This window comes from Parasteatoda tepidariorum, chromosome 4, assembly GCF_982258835.1.
Source record: "Parasteatoda tepidariorum strain Cologne lab strain chromosome 4, Ptep-v5.0, whole genome shotgun sequence".
NCBI classification, from domain to species: Eukaryota; Metazoa; Arthropoda; class Arachnida; order Araneae; family Theridiidae; genus Parasteatoda; species Parasteatoda tepidariorum.
The window spans coordinates 33,462,162-33,484,173 of NC_141758.1; the positions used below are offsets into that span (position 1 = coordinate 33,462,162).

At 28.1% G+C, this 22,012-nt stretch overlaps 2 protein-coding genes across 3 annotated transcripts in view; both read left to right on the top strand.

Annotated features, from left to right (window-relative positions):
- LOC107440433 (microsomal triglyceride transfer protein large subunit) overlaps positions 1–22,012 on the top strand; it is a 63,422-nt gene that overhangs the window by 22,899 nt on the left and 18,511 nt on the right. For both annotated transcript variants that reach the window (XM_043050618.3, XM_043050617.3), the window contains 8 exons: positions 6,608–6,810; positions 7,738–7,965; positions 9,360–9,479; positions 13,119–13,264; positions 14,517–14,605; positions 15,701–15,777; positions 17,219–17,376; positions 19,493–19,658. In XM_043050618.3, coding sequence (XP_042906552.1) covers positions 6,608–6,810; positions 7,738–7,965; positions 9,360–9,479; positions 13,119–13,264; positions 14,517–14,605; positions 15,701–15,777; positions 17,219–17,376; positions 19,493–19,658 — 1,187 coding nt within the window. The remainder of the gene's footprint in view (positions 1–6,607; positions 6,811–7,737; positions 7,966–9,359; positions 9,480–13,118; positions 13,265–14,516; positions 14,606–15,700; positions 15,778–17,218; positions 17,377–19,492; positions 19,659–22,012) is intronic.
- LOC107440422 (transmembrane protein 179) lies at positions 82–2,196 on the top strand. The gene has a single exon (XM_071182118.2). The coding sequence runs from the start codon at positions 565–567 to the stop codon at positions 1,219–1,221; it is 657 nt and encodes a 218-aa protein (XP_071038219.2). The 5' UTR covers positions 82–564; the 3' UTR covers positions 1,222–2,196.

The following is a 22,012-nucleotide window of genomic DNA, read 5'->3' on the forward strand; positions in this document are numbered from 1 at the left end:
TGACGAAAACTGAATTAATAAATAATATTTCCTTTTTCAAGCGTAATTCATATTTATCAAAATTTTGTTTATTTCGAAGAACTCTTAAAGTAGAATTAGTAAATATTTACCTCTCTAAAAAAAAATTCAAAGTTTGAAAAGAATGATGCATTGATTTAAAACCTTCCAAATGCTTAATGTAAAAATTAATCTTATTTAAAGATTAATAAATATTTTTTCATTAAATATTTTATGCAAAATAAACGAAGAAAAAAAAAAGAAGGAAAACTCATGCCAGTCTTTATTTCCACACTGACTCATTAGATGGCAGCATTACATCATTTATAAATAAACATATCGTATCGCTACTTGCTGACGTTAATTATATCGTAATCACTATCGCAACCGCGCATGAATTAATCGTAATTTATATGATATTTGTTTATTTTCCTTCCTGTCATGTGTGGTGTGCAACATGTAATTCTACGGGATTTTATTCTTTTACCTTACTGAGTAATTTATAATCTTCATTTAGAGTAACATTATTTCTTATTTAGTTAGCAACTGATTCCAGTTTCGTCTACCATGGCGGTAAACAACATATTACTTTTGTCTCAAGCTACTGGCTATGTCGTCGCACTTATGTTATCACTAAGTGTAATTATTCCTCTTGCGATGAATCTAGAATGTTTCAAAGGACATTGTTTATTATTTACCACTGGTAGTTTCGGCGATGATGGTAATTTCAATGCGGAATGGGCTTCCAAAGCATATTGCATTTACATCGCTTTCATCAGCTCTCTATTAGTCATGGTATCTACATTTCAAGCTATTCGTATGTTTACGTTACTCAAAAAGGAACGGGACAGTTCCTTCCTGGCTGCTTTTTTGGAATGCATTATGACAGTCTGCATCTCTATTATGGTGTTTGCTGCATCTATAATGGTTACTCTCGGATTTAAAACTTGGTGTGATGCTGTGACTCAAAGATTCCGATCATGTGATGATGCTTCAATAATGGAAATCAGTAAAGCTGATAATGTTCAGACCAAAGGATTTTTTATACAAATCGGAACGGTTCAGTTTGGTGTGTGGAGCTCCTGGGTGTGTTGGGTGCTCTTGGCCGTGCTTTCGATGCTAAAGTTATGTCGATATCATGAACAGGAAGTTATAAGGGTGAGCATGGCACGTCAAAGACAGAAAATCATTAATCAATCTGATCAGGATTCTCTCCTTGAATGATGGATTTGCGACAATTTGGCTTTTTAGAGTTTCCGAAGGGTTTTTGTTAGAAGATCTATATGCTGTCAATTGGGAAGATTTCCGTATCAGTATCTATGCCAATAGTCACGTTTTAGCGTTTTTTCAGGACAATGGCTATTGAGTAACTTAAAAAAAATCATTGAAGGGTACCAGCTTCAAAGGTTATAGGTCTATAAGATGCCCCATTGTGATCTGTGGTACAATAATGATCAAGTCTTGGCAACTTCCAGTCTTGAGCCTCGAGAAACTAAAAAAAATAAAACATCACAAAAGGGGACCAACTCACTGTGTACGTCTCCTAGTCCCCACGAGCAAATCTTTTCCTGTTTTTTTTGTAATGTGCAGGTATAAAATCAATTTACTGCTTTGGCAATTGTAGTTGGTGCGACAGATCCAGATTTATAAATATTTCCTATGAACCAAAGTTGCTTGTATTTTTAAAAAAAATTTATTTTGTGAGATAAATATCCCTTTTGCGCCTTGGCGATCGTAGTTCATGAGAACAGGTACCAATACGGAAATATCTCCTGTAATTTCATTCTATTTATTTTATCAGTATCAGTTATTATGGTATTAATTATGCTGATAAGAGACTTCATTACTATTTATGTGCACTTTAGTTGTTTCTTGTTATCAGTACATGAGTATAAAAAATTAAGTTCCTTGACTTATAATCAAATTTTATATTGCTTGAGTTATAATCAAGTGTGTTTTAACAAAATGTTAAAATTTGTTAAAAATATAGTGGAGGATATAATTAAAAAATAAGGACAACTTATTAATTGTTATTAACAGTTAGAAAAAAAGTAAGAAAAAGAATATTAAAATGCATTTGTTTGGTATTTTTATTTAAAGTGTATCTACTTCACAAGTTATTTCTACTAATTCTTTCAAACCTCAATTTTTATTGCATTTTCTTAAATAGTTTAAATACTCAGTAGAGAAAATTCTAAATGCAAAAAAAAAAAAAAGAAAAATATTTGTATTTTATGTCAAATTAAATGGACTTGTTTTTTTTCTTCAAACTGAAAATTATCAATATTGATCATAGTAATGAAAATATACTTGTACAAGAAGTGAATAAAATAGGTTCTCTGACATAAAGTATGTAGAAGACATTCTAAAAAATCACAATCATAAGGTCCTCAGTTTTCGAAATTTGCAAGTTTTCTTTTAAATAAATTTGAGTACTTCATGAAGTATTCATTGAGTATTCATGAAGCTTTTTCATGAAGATTTATGTTCAAACTAGTAGCTCTTTTAAATAAAATGATCTATGATTTAAGTATTCTCAATTCTCATTCAATTATTTTAACTTAACTGGAATGTTTTTAAAATTGCTTTTGCTTCAAAAAGTTCTATGAAGAATGTAAAATTTTATAAACGTGCTGTTTAATATTAAATTTGAGGCATAGAGATTCTGAGATACTGAAACATTAACAATATACTGCTTATATTTTTTTGTAGTAGTATTTCACGTATTTATGTATGTTTTTGTTTTGACTACATATTATTACTTCTTGATTACTTTTGTTATGACAATTTTTGTTATCATTAGCTATCTAAATGTGAGAAATATTAATTTTTTTGTTGTCATAACAAGACAATGTTTTTCTTAATGATAAATAAATTATTTTAATTTATCATTATTTAATTAGATTTATAATTTGCTTTTAATTTGTATTATTATCTATGCAATTTCTAACTTCGTTGTTTAATTTAAAGCTTTTGTGATTTAGAAAGTTTTCTGTGTAAATGAACATTTTATAAATATCAGTCAGTTGCACATTATATACTTATAAAAATTTCACTTATATATGATTTATTAAGAAATGCAAGTATATTTTTAATTGAATGTAAATATGATCTTCAATTTAAATCATAAAGATTTTTAAGAAATTGTTAGATGTGTATCAACCTGTCAACTTAAGGGAGCACAACCTTTCTGAGGGAAGGGCTATTTGCACGGCCGGTTGACTAACATAGAACCTCTCACATGTTTTGTCATGTTGGCGGCAATATGAGAATTTTTATATAAATATTTGTGCTCAAAGCACTTATTTTTTTTGCCAGTAAACACATAGTAACATATTTAGTGAAAATTTTTCAGTTATTAGAATTCATTCAAAAAATGAAAAAACTGATACTTTAAAAAAAAAAACTTATTTTCTTTATGTATATATATTAAAGAAAAGAAATATAAAGTATAAATTCTAACAACAAAAAAAACTGATGTTTACAGAATGAAAGAGTAAAAAAAAATCTTCGGACTTTTTAAACCATAAGGGAATAAATACATTGCAATAACTGCCGATAAAATAATTGAAAAATAACGAGGATTTGTAATGAAATCAACAAAATAAGAAAAGCTTGTCAAAAAGTGATTACTAAATGGATGATTTGAAACTATCTGTCATAATATCATACTAAAAATACAGTATTTTCGAAATCGTCGAAAAGCAAAGCAATAATTGCCGTTAAAAAATCATTTTGATTTACTATAAAATCGTCACAAATGAAGGATGTCAAAAAGTGATAATGAGTGTTTAGGGATTTTAAAAGCCATGTGGAAGTCCGTATGTATATATTTGTCTAAAAAACACTATTTAAAAATGGTTAGTATTATGATAATTAATATGAAGTGGATTTATGATGAAAAATTTATTGAAGTCAGAAATTGATTACTTATTCAAAATTTGGGTATCAAAATATTGGGATTTTAAAAATCATGTTTCGTTACAAAAACTGTTGAAAAAGTAATCGCAACAACATGACTCAAATGTGCAATTCAAAATTTTTCCTATTTTTTATTTTTCAAAATTTTTTTTCTTCTTCATTGTGTTCAGAAACACCCACGGACCGAACATCAATAGTCGATAGGTCGCAGGTTGTGCACCCTTAACTGAAACTGATTAATATTTGTGCTCACTATTTTATGAATTATTAAACATTTTTTTCGAAAACTAGAACTGAACAATTTTAAATAAAATGCATTTTTAGAATCTGTTAAAAATGTACTGCAAATTAATTCAACTAATTTTTAAAATATGACTCACTTTATCTAATTCATGCTTTTATGAATTGAGGGAATTATGAATAATGTTAATCTTTGTTGTTGTGTGTGGAATTGTCCATCATCCTACTTTAAAATTATCATTTTTGTATTTGTTATCTTTTGTGAACCACATTCTCTTATGATTAGTTTTATAATAATAATTAATGACAATGAGTAATGAAAATTTTAATTAATAATTAAAAAGCATTAAAAAAAGAGTTTTAAATTTTTGAAAAAAAGTTTGTTATTTTTTCCAGAAATTTTTCCAAGCTGTTCAAAGCAGCAAACATAGAAACTTCTGTCGTGTTTTAAACATTTCAAAACATCAAATTGATTTATTTATATTAATTATCCTTTTAAAAGTATTTATTGATGGAATTTGGTGTTTAGAAGACAAAATGTTTCAAATATGTATGGATATAAAAAAATCTCTCTGTTACGAAATTACTTAACATTGGATCCAGCATTGCCCCAGATTTTAAAATTCTCTGAAACTATTAAAAATTGGGTCTATAGAAGTTCGATAAGTTAACTACCCTATATTTCATAAGTATAAGCAATTTTCTAAATTTTTTTGTTACTGTATTAATTCTTATGAACAGTCTTCTTACTTTAATATTTACAAAATCTTATGACATTAGCCTTAAGATTATAATGTGCCTGTTACATTTGTGATGCTGTTACCAAAATATTTTCTGTTTTTTGTCACTTATTTGAACTTCATTGTTGGATTACTGTAAAATTTTATGCATCTTTATTTGATAATAAATTAGTTTATCACCTTCATCACTGTTTCCTTCTTTTTTTCTGCTTGAAAATTAAATTATAATTGGCATAGTTATTTATATTAATTTTTAAAAGCAATTTTTTAAAAAAGTTTTAATTTCTGGTATCAAAGTCATCTGTTTATGTAAAAGGAAAAATTTATTTTAACTTTTTTTTATTTTTTTTATCTAATAAGACATTTTTTATTTATATTATAAGCCACTTTTTTATTAGCTTGCAATCTTTTATTGTTGGAGTTAAAAAAAATTATCATGAGCATTTTTACCATTATTTACAAGAAAGTGTTTTTTAACTATATTTTAATTTACAACTAAAAATAATTATTTGATAGTGTGACAAAAGGAAATTATATCATGATTTCATTCAAATCATGTAAATATTTATAATTGTCCAATTCTTGAAAATATTGTTTAATAAATGTTTAAAACTATTTTTATAAGCAATTTCATGATAAATATAAGTAACATGCATTGATTATAAAGTTTAATAATAAATGCTTAAAAATATTTTTATAAGCAAATTCTTGGTAAATATAAATAACATGCATTGATTATAAAGTTTAATTATAATTGTATCTATTGTTTTGTTTTTAGTAAAACTAACGCTGAAGATTTTTTTACCTTTATTTTAAAGGTATTAGAATTGGTTGATTGCAGTTGCTAATTAAAATTTAGAGTGAAATCTTAATAAGAAAAATCTGTAAATAATGTTCTATTTAAGTCATGCTCATTCAGTGAATTTATCTCAGCTTTCAGAATATTTAATTTTCAAAGCTCTCTGTTTCATTAAACATTTCAAGGGGAGTGGGATAAAACATGTCCCACTTTTGACAATAATATAAACCATTAAAATTGTGATAGTTATGTTTTTCTTAAACAATGATGCTTAATAAACCACTTCTTGTTTAAAAAATTTTAATAAAGATAACTTCAAACTTAGAAATCACTTTATTGGTGATATACATATGATGATCGCAATTCTCTTGGCTTTTTTTGATTAAATTTTCTGCCCCTCTAAGGGTTAAATAATAAAATGTAAGGCATTCTTAATATTATTCTTCTGTAGTTTTGAGTACAAGCTAAACATATGTGCTTTAATTTTAACTTTCACTTGCAATAAACAACGGTTGAGTTTTCAGTTTGGATTAAAATCTTAAAAGATGCTTGTTACATTATTGGTGCACAATATTGTCATTTGATATTAGAAGATTAAAGTAGGCTCTGTTTCATAACTGTTCTATGAATTGCAATTCGTAAAGAAAAGAAGAAAAAAAATGTTTAACCAGTGCTTAACTGCCATAATTAAAACTACCAGATAAACCTGATAAATTTCATTTAAATAAAATGTTACATATTTTTACATATTCATTTAAAATGCCTAAAATTTCAGATATTTATTTGCTTACGATTTTAGTTGGCAATTTATTTTATATTAAAAGATAACCTATTATGAATATTTTCTTATAGTTTATTGTATGTTTTTAATAATTTTTTCTTTTGAATTAATTATTGATTTTTAATTTAGTTGGCCACTCTTTGCTTTATGAGACTGGTGTATCCTATAAGTACAGTTATCAATTCACAATCCTACTGAATGAAGATGCGAACATTACAAGTCGAACTCAGTCTCTTGGTAGAAATGTGGGTTATCGAGTTTCTTCAGAGTTTATTCTTTCACCTATTTGGCAAAGCCCAGAAAATCCAAAGGAAAAGCTTTTAAAATTAGAGGTTTGTAAATGATTTAGTAAAATTGTAAACGAAAAATTTTGTAGAAAAATGATTTATTAAAATTTCTATTGTTGCTTCAAATTGTAAGAATAGAAAAATAATATTGAAGGATTTTTTTATTTATGATTTTTTTATAGAAAACTGAATTATCTGAATGTATAATTTTTAATAAATTAATTGCTAATTAATATATCACTAATATATATAGCACAATACATATATATGTAAATACAAAAATGATAAAAAGAGAAAAATGAAAATTAATAAGTCTTATTTTAATAAATATTTTATATCTTAATGTGTTCTATTTTGTTTCATAAATTTTTTTGAGTGCTCTTCACACTATTGTATTGATATAATTTTGCTTTGGCTATATTTGATACAATATTAGAAAGCACTCCTTTTTTCGGATATAATCGTGTCAGCTGATAAAGAGATTATACATATTTTTTCCAATCCAAACAACCAATCACCACGCGTCTGAATTGCAGCCTAACTTGAAGTTGTCTTTGCCTGGTAATGCTTGCCTGATGACAGGCTAGGAGAAACGGAGATGAAAAATCAGGTTTTCAGTTGACTTGCTACCTCATGTGCTTGATGTCAGACCTCTTGTAAATTTTGAGTTCTTATTGTTTCTTTGGATAAAAGGGACAAGCATTTTTCAAAATTGGTATTTATTTAGAATTGGAAAAAAAATTGCTGTAACTTATTACCTTTTTGCTCTAAGCTTGGTTAACAGTTAAATTTGCTACATCTCAAAAGGAAAAGATGAGTAGTTAGCCATTGTGACCTCCTAACACATTTTTTTAAAGTTATTATTATTTTTATTTGTATTTTGCTGTGATACATTTAATCTTACCTTTATTTAATCATACCTTTTTTTGTTGTCAATAACAAATAATTTATGTTTTAACATTTACATTCTAGTTATTGAAACCTACTTTGCACGTATCTTCAACCATGCATTCAAATGATGGTATCAATAGACATTGGTCTAAATTGGACAATTTATCCTATCCACCGATTTACATTCATTGGAATGATGGAATAGTGAAAAAGGTTTATGTATTGCCAGATTCTCCGTCAATGATAAATATTAAAAAGGGCCTAGCAAGTTTGTTTCAGATAAAAGTATCAAATACTCCAGTGAAAGAGGTTGGTTCTATTTTTTTAATTTGCTAATTCCCTAATCAATTGACAGAATTTTAAGTAAAATATTATTATTTTATTTAACATCTTTATTTTTATTTTTGCATACTACTTAATCATTCCTTTTGAATTTAAATCTTTTACAAAATATAAAAAAAAACTTACTAATTCAAATGAAACGTTAAACATAAAATTCTCCGAAAATTATGTGTTTTGTTATACAGTTTTTGTGTAATTTTTTTTAAAAAAATATGTCACAGTAAAATAAAACTTGTAGATTCTTTACAAAAAGATCAAGTTTTGTTTTCAAAATGTTTAGTTGTGTTGTTGTTTCTATCTATCTTTCTTGGTTGTTTCTCTCTATGGCTAAGAATACAACTTCAGCCACACCCATGTCACAGCCCTGTTAAGAAGGTGGGCTCATTCATACTTCATTTTATTCATCTACAAATTCTAATTCTGACTTGAACCAGAAAACGATCAATCTCCGATTCAGTAACCCTAGAAATATAGATTTTTAAAGAGAATTCGAAGGACTTTGTGACCCAACAGATTTAACATATACCAATCACCATTTACTACACTGGGAGTCTTTGGCCATGAAACCATGACCAGCTGAAACTATGACCTCTTGAACTTAAGCTCGGCGATCTACCAACCAGATTATCCCGGCCCGAAAGCCAGGGATAACCTCCACAGCCAGGAGGATCAGCTTTCAGTTATACAAAATCCGATATATATATAACTACACTGTATTGAAACAGTGAGTCGCGCACTTTAAATCTCTCGGGGTCACAAAGTCCTCCAAGCTCCCATAACAAATCAATATCTCTTAGGGTACTGATTTGGAGTCTCAGGTTCAGGTCAAAATTATGATCTGTGGATGAATGAATGGGGTTGATTGGGTCCTCCCTGTAAAATGGGCTGTGATATGTGTATGGCTGAAATCCTATTCCTGGCTATAGATGGCGCCACTGAAAAGACATGAAACACAGCCTCTGTCGTAAAAATTTGCTTGTTTTCAAACTGACTTACTGATTAGCAAGTAGCATTAGTAATAACACTAACAACTCGTTTTTCAAATACTTTAGTTGACATTTTTGAGTATATACGCTAAAAGCTGTTACAAATAATTTTTTTAATGTATGGATAATTAGGAAGTTTTATAGTATAAATGCATTTTTTAATGAAGCATTCTTTGAATCTTCCTAATTTTTGAAAAAAAATATTAAGCTTTTTATACTTATATCAGTTAAATGATCTTCTCTATACCTAAATATTGGCTATTTTTTAACTCGAAGTAAAAGTTCATTCTATGAAATTTCTTACATTTGTATTTATCAAATTATGTACTTTATAATCAATACTATACTGTTTACTTAAATATTGCATATTTTCAGCTAGATGTATCAGGTACTTGTGTTGTTCATTATAAAGTGCATGGTTCAACCATTAAGAAAAACAAATCCAACTGTGAACGTATAAATTTTCCTCTCAAGAATACTGTAGTCAATAATGAGGTAAGTTTCTCAAAAATTATGTAAAATTTCTTTGCTTGTGGGTTTTGCAATTTCACACAAGTACTTCTTGAGCATTGATTTTAATAATAAAATTGGAACATTTTCATCTCTAGATCGGTGTTTCTTAACCTGATTCAATCAAGGGACCAGTAGAATATTTCAGTGTTTTATTGCAAACCCATATGAAATTAGTAATCTGGACTGTATTATCATAATATTAAAGGTTTTGGCACTTAGAAGGTTTTTTGACCCGTTTGTCTCCGATCATTCACATACTGTCTACAATAAAACATATTCCGGGTCAAAATCTATTTAAATAGAAATAAAATTTATATTGATTCTCTTACAAATATTTATCTGTAGACCAGCAGTTGAGAAACAATGCCCTAGATAATAACATGCACACACCTGTTCAATTTTTCAAATGTTTATATTTATTTGTTAGTTTTTTTATTATATTCTTTGTGTGCATTTTTTAATACCAGTAATTATTAGTATTATAAGTATTATACTTAATAAAGTAGTTATACCAGTAATTATTAATATTAATGAATTGAAAAAGCCTTGGCCTGCAATAGGCTGTAGTGCCGGCGAAGAAGAATTAATGAATATTTATTAGAACTTCTTAAAATAACATACTCAGAAAAACAAAGCTGTGTCTTTCAGGAGAAACAAGCCACTTTTCATCAGGTATACTTTCATCGAGTAGATATATTTCAATAATTGAATTATCTTTACTAGCTTGGGATACGTTTGTATAGCAGTTTACTAATCTGCTGGCCCGGTGGCCGAGTGGTTAGCATGCCTGATTGAGAAGCCAGATTGCTGCAGGTTTGAATCCTGCTCAGAGCATCTCTCTGTATGTTGTCCACTGTTGTGTGATGTGTGAATGTGACCTATCCTATTTATTGGTATCTGTGGCAGTGTGGCATATAGTAATGTTGCTCCCCTCCGTAACTTTGGTCACAAGATGCTCACCATGGAACGCAAAATGACCAACTCTTCTGGCACCTTCCGTGGCAAAGAATGATAAGTTCGGTGCCTGCTGTTAAGAAAAAGAAAGAAAACAATTTACTAATCATGAATATTTCATGAACAATTTATGTGTGTTTCAAAGTTTTCTTCAATTAGTTTAGTATGAGCTGCGATGACTCAGGGGATAGAGCGTTCGCCTTCCAATGAAGTGAACCAGGCTTCGATCCCGGCGATGGCTGGTTGATACGAATTCCCCAACTGGCTTGCACCGACCACAGTTCTGACATGTAATATCCTTAGTGGTAGATGGATCATGGGTTAGAGTCCCCTTGTCGTCAGGCTAACCGTGGAAGGTTCTTGTGGTCTTCCTGTTCATGTAACGCAAATGCGGGTTAGTTCCATCAAAAAGTCCTCCACAAAGGCAAATTTCTCCCAATACTCAATCCAGGAGTTCCTTTGTCTTCTAGATTGGGTGCAAAATTAAAAGGCTACGGAGTTGAACATTAGTAGTGTTGAACCCAAAAATTGGGTCAGCTATTCAATGACGGTTATGAAATAAAATAAAAATAGTTTATTATTTTTCTTCTATTTAATTCCATAATTACTTGAAGAAACAAATAACAGGGATGAGATTTTTCCGCTTTTTAGCGGATTTCCGCTTTTTTCACTTTTATCTCTTAAATTTCAGCTTTTTTATCAAAAATTCAGATTTTCTAAAAATTTCATTTTTTTTTATAAGTGTTCCGCTTTTTAAGAAAATTCACCGATTTTCGAAGAGAAACAGAAAATTCAAACTACATAGCTACTAATCCTTTCTCATTTTTACTTATTTTACCTATTTTCTCCCCTTTTACACGCAGCAGATAAGATTTTCGGAATTTTTTACCCGCCCTCCAGATTGATCCGATTTTCATAGCTGCTTCTGACAAGCCTTTTAGAGGTCCCAAGCCTGGAATCTGCTAATATCTCGATTCTTATTCACACGATTTTAATATCAAACATAGCTTTTCATATTTGCATGTTGCGATTCTTATTCACGCGATTTGAATATTGTACGTTGCGATTCTTATTTACGAGATTTAAAAATCCGATATTGTGATTCGTATTTGCGTCTTTTTAAAAACCTATGTAGCGATTCGTATTCACGCAAGTTTAAAATTCAATGTGTTGATTTGCTCATGTGGTTTATAATATCAAACATTGATTTTCGTATTTATACGCGATTTTAAAATAAGGCATTGGGATTCGCAGTCACGCATTCTAAAAGTTATGCATCATAATTCTTATTTATGCAATCTAAAAATTATGAATCGGGATTTGTATTTACGCGTTTTAAAAATTCTATATCCCAGTTTGTATTTTCTCATTTTCAAAATCGTAAATCTAGTTTCATATTCGTGTGATTTCAAATTCCATAATTGTTATTCATATTCACGCAATTTTAAGATCAACTATCGCGATTCTTGAAAGAAGTAAATTTTTTTTAAAATTAGTTACTATAAAGGTGACTGTTTTTCTAATGACGATTATTAGTATATGTAAGTGTTACAACATCAGAGAAACTGGAAGGGAATATATTCAAAACTTACATTCTGTGCTTGCAATGAAGAAAAAATAGGATTTGTCACAAGATGTTTGAAGATGGACTAACGACTAAATATAGCAAACATAAAAGATATAGTAAACAAAAGCAATCACTTAAAAAGGGATTTAATTAAAAAAAAATTTTGGGGCAAAAAGAGTTAATTAACTCATCATCAAAATTTTATTTATAATTGCTGTTATTTATGCTATAAAATGCAAAATTCTTATCAAATAAAAAACAATTATCTAAACAGTTGCTGATTGTCATGTAATTTTTCAAACTAAAATAGCAATTTTTGTATGTTAAGGAGTTACTATATATTTCTACTTCACTGTTATTGATATGTTTCAGAGGGCTGTAGTTAGATTAGACTATAATATGAACATAATGATTCGGTCCATTGTTAAAGTTTTTTTTTCCCAATATAATTTAAAAAGTAATATTACTGATATATTTGCTATAAATCACATAATAGTATTTATTAAAAGAAATGAAATATTAATGTATATTCTCAGTAGTTTTAATTTGCTAAACCAGGTAGTTTTTCAAGTAGTAATTGTCTCTTATGTGAACTGAGGAAAAATATAATTTCCAGCTTTATTTTTTCAATTGGTAATTTTTTTTTTCACTAAATGTTAAGTATCAATGTTAAGTATCATTTTTTTCACTAAATGTTAAGTATCAATGTTTTCACTAAATGTTAAGTACCAATGTTTTTGTAATAATAGATTAGTACACAATTGTATGTCTACACATTATTTATTACCTTAAACTGTCTGGAATTTATTATTAAAGGGTTGCGCTTGCGTAAAATTTACTATCGTGGAAATTCAGCTTTTTTGCGTTTTGGCTAATCTCATCCCTGAAATAAACCTTATTTTAATTTAGTTACTTTTTTTTTGTAATTTATAGTAATTGTTGTTTTGCATTTCAAAGTAAGTGTTGCAATTTTTTTCACGATGCACAATTTTCACACAGAATATTGAAGAGTTTTCAGCATATGTGTTTGCTGTGTAATTATATTTTGTGTTGACTGATTTATTAACGCAGTTTTATATTAACTTTGTTGTATTTTGTAGCTGTTGTCTCCTTCCATAAGTGACTCCTCTGAAATGATTATAAATTTAATCCCACAACAAAGTATAATCGATTCTATAACTGGAAAGGAAGAAGTTATGATGACTTTGAACTTATGGAAACAGGCGGCTGTTTTTGTAAAAAATAAGTAAGGTGCATGTTTTCTTAAACAATTTTTTCGTATTCAATATCTTTTTCTTGTTTTGCATTTATACTCTTTATCGTTGTACATTTTAATTTATTTCATAATGAATAAACAAATAGGAAAAATAATAAACAATAAAATTAATTTTAAAATATATGTGTTTTGGGACCTTTTGTTTATTTGTTTAAAAAAATTGTTATTTCCTCTTTGAGATCCACCAACATTTTTGATTGTTGTTTTAAGTTTAGATATAATCTAATAAAGTCTTATGTTCAAAAAAAGTTTTTATGATTAAAATAAACTTTTTTTGAAAAGAGCTGAAATACAAATACTTATGAAAAGTTCATCTAATTTGGATACAGCTGGTAACAAGTAAAAGTGGAGTTGCATTTACTCAACAATATTCTGAAACAATCATACTTTTATTAAATTATTTCTAACTATATATGTTTTGGACAAAAGTCAATTGACTTATTTCATATTTTTTATTTTACAGTTTTATATTGTTTGTTTAACTATTTATAGAATATTTTGTCACTTAATTTTTTTAAGCATTGCTCTTGGCTTTTCGGATTTTTTTTTGGGTGGGGGATTAAAAAATGGGCTAGGAAAAGGTACTTTTAGCTGAAATCAGTCAAAATTGTTATTGAATAGTAATACCCAAGGTTCCCACAGGTTTTAAAATTTTTCATTGGCAATGATTTTAAATTAATGCTAGCATAATTTTTTTTATATGACCAATTATTTTGAGAAATGTAAAACAAAGTGATTTGGTTAAAGATATCTATCTCATGACAAAATAGCTATTGATTTTCACAAATATATAAAAAAAAAATCAGTGTTTAATTAATTTTTACTGCCACTTTTGAAAATGTTCAAGACTCGTGTCAAACCTGAATACCATTACTACTTAGTTTAGAAAATTATATATTTTTTGAATTGATAACTCAATCAATTATGCTCATTTGTTTATTTGAGCAGGCTCTCTACTTATACTTTGTATTAAATCATGAAGATCCTTTTTTAATTAATGAATAATAATAATAAAGGATTGAATTAGTATCCTACATTTTTATGTAAATATCTCAGTTAAGTAAATACCTATTGAGCTAAATGCATTCTCGATCACTACTAAATTATAAAATACTAATTAGAAGCGACATTTTTCCTACAGTCAAAGTTTATGAAATGTAATTATTTTTGTATTATTACCGTCGTAGGCGATTTGAAACTGCATGAATTTTTACTTTTTTAGATTTCATGTGAAGTATGTTTCACAGTCTCAAGGCAGTCCTGTTTTAAGCGGCAAAAATGTTGCTGCTATTTTAAATACAATATCCCAAGGTATGTTCTTTGTTGTTCAAATAAAAACACAGTTTATCCCCTAAATGTTGGGAGAAACTTAAAGGAGAGGTAGGGCACACCAAGAGAATTGTGGATGTCATAGCAACCCATCTCCTTAAATGTCGCTGTAGACTGCTAGGGCTGCATCTTTATTGTGAATTTTCTGTTTCTGCATCTTTGAACTGGTACTTTTATTTATCTAAATTATCTGAATTTTAAGTTTCCTGATAATTATTTGTATTAAAATTTTTTTTATATAACCGTCGTTGAACAGCCGACCCTATTTTATGGCTTTACGACCCAATCCAGAAAACAAGAGAACTCCTGGATTGAGTATTGGGAGAAATTTTTGATGGAGCTAATCCGCATTACTTTACGTGGGGAGGAAGACGACGAGAAACTCCCTCGGTTAGCCTGACGGCAAGGGGACTCTAACCCATAATCCGTCTAACACTGAGGATATTTCACGTCAGCACTGTGGTCATTGCGAGCCAGGTACGGAATTTGCTCGGATTCGAATCCCACCCATCACTGGGATTCGAAAGCGGTTCACTTTATTCGGAGGCAAGCTCTCAGCCCCTTGAGCCAAGTCGGATGCGGAATTCGTATAGATTGGGATTAGAACCCGGTTTGCTGCATTGGAAGGCGAACACCCTATCCCCTGAGCCATCACGGCTCCCCAATAATTATTGTTGAAAATTGCATTCGAATAGGCTCTAGTAATAGTAACTGTTTTATCATAATTTAACGTTTTAAACATGCTTGTTAAATTAAATGCCAATTACGATAAAAATGTCTTCTAAGCCTATTTGAATGCATTTTGCAATTATTGCAATCGTTGTTAAAAATTGCATTCAAATAGGCTATAGTAATAGTAACTGTTTTATCATAATTTAGCGTTTTAACTTGTTAAATGCTAATGACGTTTATGGTCTTGGGATTGCTATGCATTTCTCCATCCTTTCGATATGCCCTACCTCTCTTTAAAGTTTGTTCCAATATTTATGGGACACCCTCTATGGTAAAAATATTTTTATGAAATTTTTATCATAAGATGTGGAAAACTTAACGTAAATTTACTTTTGTTTTGCATAGAAATGGGATCAAAATTGAAATCAGAACCTCTTGAAGTTACTACTGAAGCAGCACCTTGTCTTTCTAAATGCAAATCTGTAAGTATCCACTGATACCGACTTCTTCTGCTTTCAAATATTCAAACATAATAGATGCTGATTTCCAGCTGTTTCTTATTTTTTGGGCTGTGATATCCTAAAGGATCAACCTTCCTTTGGATGTAATAAATAAATTTCTTTGGTAATTATGAAGATGTAAAGTAACGATAGATTTTAATTGTTTTGAAAATATTCAGTGAATGAATGAAGAATGAAATTTTTTTATCATATCATTTTTCAACATTAGGCTTAAAATTGGGTTTTAGGTCAGATAATTGAATTCACAGGTCTAGAGTAGTATCTAGTGTAGTTCTTAATTTGATTTTAATGTATGCATCAACTGAAAAGGAATGAGCTGAAATATTTTTTCCTTTGAAATCAAAATGGAAAAGGAAGAAAATTAATTTCATAATGGTTATGAGAGAAACATACAACTTCATTGTTAAGTTTGGTTATTTTTATTCAATGCAAAACACAAATGGAGTTTTTCATGAATGCATATCCTTTTCATATCTCATTCATTATATTGTTATTAGAAAAATAATTTTGGAAATCTCTTTCTTCACAAGCATTCCACTTAAATTATATTTTAAAAAAATAACGAATATGTTAAATAAATAATGGATTATTAATTCGATATAAATTTAATTACTAGTTAAAAGAACTCTCAGAACCCTTGTTACCCTTCCACAGAACTTTAGGTCCTAAAGCCATTTATTCCTAGCTATTGAAATAAAACCTGGATGTGAAATATTTTAGTTTATACATATCATAATTCTTTTGTCTATGGCAAGAGAATTATTTTAAAAGGAAAAAAAATGATTATCTATATTTTTTAAGAATTTTTAAAAATTTTATGTTATTGTAACTTAAAAATTTAATTTTCAAATTTTTGTCTCTGCTCTTTCAAAATAAGAAATAAAGATCTCTTCAATTCAAATGTTCACTTTTTGTTCTGAATTACAAAATAATAAGGAATATAAAATTAAAGATTTTTTTTAGTTTCTACATTTTTGTACTAAAGGATTCTTTATATTTTCTATAACATTTTCGTTTTTATAATTTAAATATATTTGTCATTTCTTCAAGATAATCTACATTTAATATTATTATTCTGCATTGCAGTTTTATAGGGTATTCAGGTGTATTAGTTTTACTTAGTGGTGTTGAAATTTTAAGCATGCTATTTCAATTAAATCTTTACTTGCTACACTTTTTCTGCTGTGCTGCCACTAAACTTGACAATTTTATATTGGTCTTACGCATAACCAATGTGTAATAAAGGTTTTATATAATATATAATGCAAATTTAAAACATCTTAATACTTTGTTCCCCAAATCAAAATGTCTTTTAACTATAATTGTGGCTGATATAATTATTGTGATTGTCTTTTAGGTAAATAAGTAGCATTTTAGTAAGTTTGTTAAAATTATATTTTAGGTTCGTGAATTGGTGGGAGAATATGGAACCAATTTACTTCCTGAATATATTGGGGAATTAAAGTCTGCAACTGGATTTCTGAAATTTTTAGATAGCTTTAGAAAAGCTTCAAAAAAGGAACTTTTGATGCTTTTTAAAGATACTGATGCCAGAATATTGTAAGAATTGCATGATATTTTGTGTTACTCCTATGTTTTTAATTGAAGAGTAATCATTTAGGTATTCTTAATTAATTACGGAAACAGCATTGTTGTTTTAAGTATTAAGGCCTTTTTGAATAGTAGAGAAACTTCATTTCTTTAAATCTTAAAATAAAGAGTCTTAAAATTTAATGAATATACTCATCTTGTTTGATCATGATGCCCTTTTCTTTGGCAGTCTAAATAAACTGGAGGTGAGCTATTTTTTTTTAAAATTAGGTACAGGGATTCCGTTAAAACTCTATTGCAAATCAAATATGCCGAAAATTAAAGGAGAGTTATGAAAAAGTTGCAACGCATCCATGGATAATAAATTCTGATGATGCTGGGGGAAAAAATAGTGCAACCGCAGATTTATGTTAAAATTAAATTTAGAATAAAATTAATATTTTCTTCTTCATTAATAGCAGAAGAGGCAAATGGAAATAATTTTGAGTTGAATTGATATAAAAATTTTAGTTTTAATTTTTTTTATGGAATTATTACTGAATAAATTCCTAATCACACTTCTTTTTCCTAGTCATAAAATATTTATTTTTTCTATATATCTCTAAAGTCGAGATTAATATAATTAAAAATAGAGTAAAAAAGTACTTCTAGTAAAAAAGGACCTACCCCAGGTAAAAATGTAGTCCTGGGTCCTAAGGATCCCTAATTTCCAAAATCTACCGAAGTAACAGAGATAGTAGAAGTAAGGAGACACATGAAAGTAAAGCTAACTTCCTTTTTTCATATGGGAGTTTTTCCATAAATAAAATAAAGCTTTTAATATGTCTTATGAATAATTATAAAGTTTTATTAGGCATATCTTAAAGATCATTAAAAATTATAAAATTCAATCATTAGTTTAAATGTTAATGTAATTTTAAAAAAATATATTTTTTCACTTTGCTGACTTTTGTCAAGTGAGAATGAATTTGTTGTCTTATTAAAATACTATAATTAAATGAATATCATATCTGTTGCAATTAAAATACCTTATGATTTATGATATTTGAAGTTGTTCAAGGTTTTATCCTATTGTATATTTATTTATTGCCCGTATGTTACCATCTATGTATTAAATCTGACTTTCCAAAGAATGCCAAGTATGAAAGGATTAATACTTCTCCTATTGCCTGTGTATTCCATCGAATAATTAATAGCAAACTGGAAAAGTATAAAATTATTAGCATTTCACACATTGCCAAAGCCTTCTTTGGTAATTTTTAACAATTAACATATTCGCATGTATTGCACGTATTTCTTACTTTGTCTAAGGAGCATTCGTCATTTTATAAAGTGCCTAGGCATTCCAATGATTGAACATAGTATATAATAATTCTCATGTTTTATACTTTTTTTAAACATGCCAGATATTCTAGAGAATAGCGACAATTAACCAAACATACACATGACTTCTGTTACAATCTTTGGTAATACACGTGTTTATTATTACACTAACTATTCTTTTACTACCGAGTTACTCTAGAATTTTTAATTGTATTGCACGACACTTATAAATTTGTATAATTAGTTAATATTTTTATTTCATAATATTCTGTTTATATTATAAATTTCCAAAAAAAAAAAATTATATTCATAAATATATGTTGTATCATCTGACCTAAATATATGAAAAACTATTATTTGAAAAAAGGAAAAATCCAGTGAAGTAAATCAAAAGTTTCCTGGTCAGTAATCGATATGAAGAAGAAGAAAAAATTAGCGAAATGCTATAAGCAAAATTGGTGCAAATAAATAAACAGCATGAATCATCTAGTGGTTTTCGTTATTCGAATTCTATCACAGATAAAACTTCTGAAAGGGGAGCAATGTAGCGTAACTACCAGTACAAATATTAAATACCAAATAACTAGTATATAAGACGTTAATTTGATTCTGTCTTGAGGTACCTTTTGATAAATGAAGGTTGACATAGTCGATTTATAAATCCTCTCAGATTGATGGCAACACATATACAACTGACAATTATTAATGATTTAAGCTTAGGTAGCATAGCAAATTGTTTATCATTTGTGTGGAATTTTTTTTCTCTAATGTGTAAACATGTAACATTTTCTTTCTTTTTGAGGACCCAGTTGTTGGATGTGTTGGCTGCTGCTCAGACTGATGATTCCTTAGATGTGGCTTTTGAACTCATTGACTTTGAAAGTAAAGATATAGACATAGCAGAAAGATTCCTTCTGTGTCTCGCTGTAGTTCCAAATCCTACTGATGCACTGATATCTAAAACATTAGTAAATAAATACTTCTATAGATTCTTTTTCCACATCATTTATGTATTCCCATAATTTCTCCTAACTATGCAAATATTTACAAATGGTTCAGGATAAGTGATGACCTTTTTTGAAAGTTTAATGCGTGCATGATTTGATGCATTAACTCATACTCTAGCTTTGTAGTGAGTGGGATAATTTTCAAATTAAAATTTGGTCCACTTACCAATTTGGTAGAGCCAGAGATGCCAACTGCTCCGGACACGCCAAAATAGTTTTTAAAAAAAAACGGTAAATAACTACCACCTAAATTTTGCAAATATTTGCCTATTTTTGGTTGCTTTTTAAAAGGTATAGCATGACATAACCTCTTAAAGTGGTGAATTATATAAGCCTACGAATTATTTAGAAATAGTGGTAGATAAAAGCCTACTAAATTGAATTTATTGAACCAAGAATCACAATAGATAAACTACCACTTTAAAATATTTATTTGCTGTTTGGAGTAAGTTGGAATCTCTGTAGAGCACTCTGTAGAGTATCTTTAAAATATTTCTGTGCTTGATGACATAGTGAGTTTCAATCATTTTATGGCTACTTCAAGAAAGATTTATCCTTATTTCATAGCTAAATCATCTATTTTATTAAATATTCATCGATAAAAAAAAGTTCCAACTATTTTCTGATAGCTACTGTCAGAATTTATTGTCATTTTATTGTGGTATACAATTTATTGTCAGTCAAATTCTGGCAATTTTCTATCTAAGTAGAGTGTTCATGGGAGCGTTTTGTATAATTAAAATGCAAGTTTCAATCATATTGTGACTGTTAAAAACAGAATTTGTTTTCAAGGAAAATTTATCATCAATTCAAATTTTGACTACTTCTATTTATCTTAAATTTTAACCCTAACTTTATGATGTGCGACAATTCAAGTTTCTATTGTTTCTTGAATGTGGTACAAGCAAAATTTTTTGCTTCTCAAAATTTAGAGCATTTTCTGTCATAAAAAAATTGACAGACACAAAACTAAAAAGAAAAAAGTAATTTTACTTTTACTAGAACTGCCTCAACCCAACTTTTTCAAAAGTGATGCAGTCTTCTTCTTCTTCTTTTTTTTTTTTTTTTTTCAATTTAAGTCAAAGCAAAAATTATTGAATGAAATTATTCTTTTTAGTCTACTTGAAAATTGTTTCTTAAAAATTTTATTTTACTGCATGGAATATTTTATGCCAAAAATAATAAATTAATTTTTCTACCACATAATCTTAATTAATATGCTGAAATCTTTAAAATGTGTCATTGTATTTTATGTTTTATTGCTCTGTTGTCTCTTAAGTCTTTTTTACTTTATTTATTTATTTATTTTAGAATGTGTCAGCAGTTTTTGCATGCTGTTTTGTATATCTCATGCTGATATAAGACACTACTGATATAAGTCACTATTGATATAAGACTCTGCTGAAATTAGACATACTAAATCACTTTTTCAAAGGACAATCCGACATGATTTATCTTTTAAACTTCAAAATATGTTGTATATATTTCTATAAATTATTACCTTATATTGCTTTTCTCATTCACCTTGTTAAATAGCAACTCATTTACATTAATTACATAAGCGATAAAGAATAGTTACATAAGCAATGAAAACTATATCTATAGATGAGTCAGTATATCTTTTTTGCATTTCATGTTGAATTTTAAAAATGTTTTACTTACTACACAAAAAAAAAAAAAAAAAAAAAAAAAACTGTTAGAAGATAAAATTTCCATTTGGTTAATAAATACATAAATAGTTCTTAAATCTGCAAATTTTGAAATTGTTAAAATTCTGAATTTGTAACAAAAAGGTTAGATGTACCAATAAAAATAAATAATAATATCAGTTTTTTGATATTCATATTAATTATAACATTTTCATAGTGATATGATGGATGATTAATCTCTAAATTTTCACCATTTATTGAGTATTATGAAAAAAATATTTCCATAATATGTGTTTTTTTGTTGGTTTTTTTTTTTTGACATAAACTTAAATTGTGAACTTTTGTGAATACTATTTAACTCTATGCCAATGCAGGTTGTTTAACAATGTCATACATGTTACTACACACATTAAGATGTTAATACATACATAACATAATAACATGTCATACATGTTACTATATACATAAGGATGCTGATACATGCATAATAACATGTTATGCATAAATTGCTTTAGTTTTAACTTTGATTTCTGTGTTATAAAAAACGTAAGCAATAATTTTTCTTCAAGTAATTTTTAATTAAAATATTTTTAGAATTTTCTCGATATGTACCATTAATTAAAAATTTTTTGGTTGTATCTTGATATAACTTTGTATATTTAATTT

Bases quoted from the DNA above. Each gene is read 5' to 3' on its own strand.
- LOC107440422 (XM_071182118.2), top strand. From the start codon at position 565: ATGGCGGTAAACAACATATTACTTTTGTCTCAAGCTACTGGCTATGTC.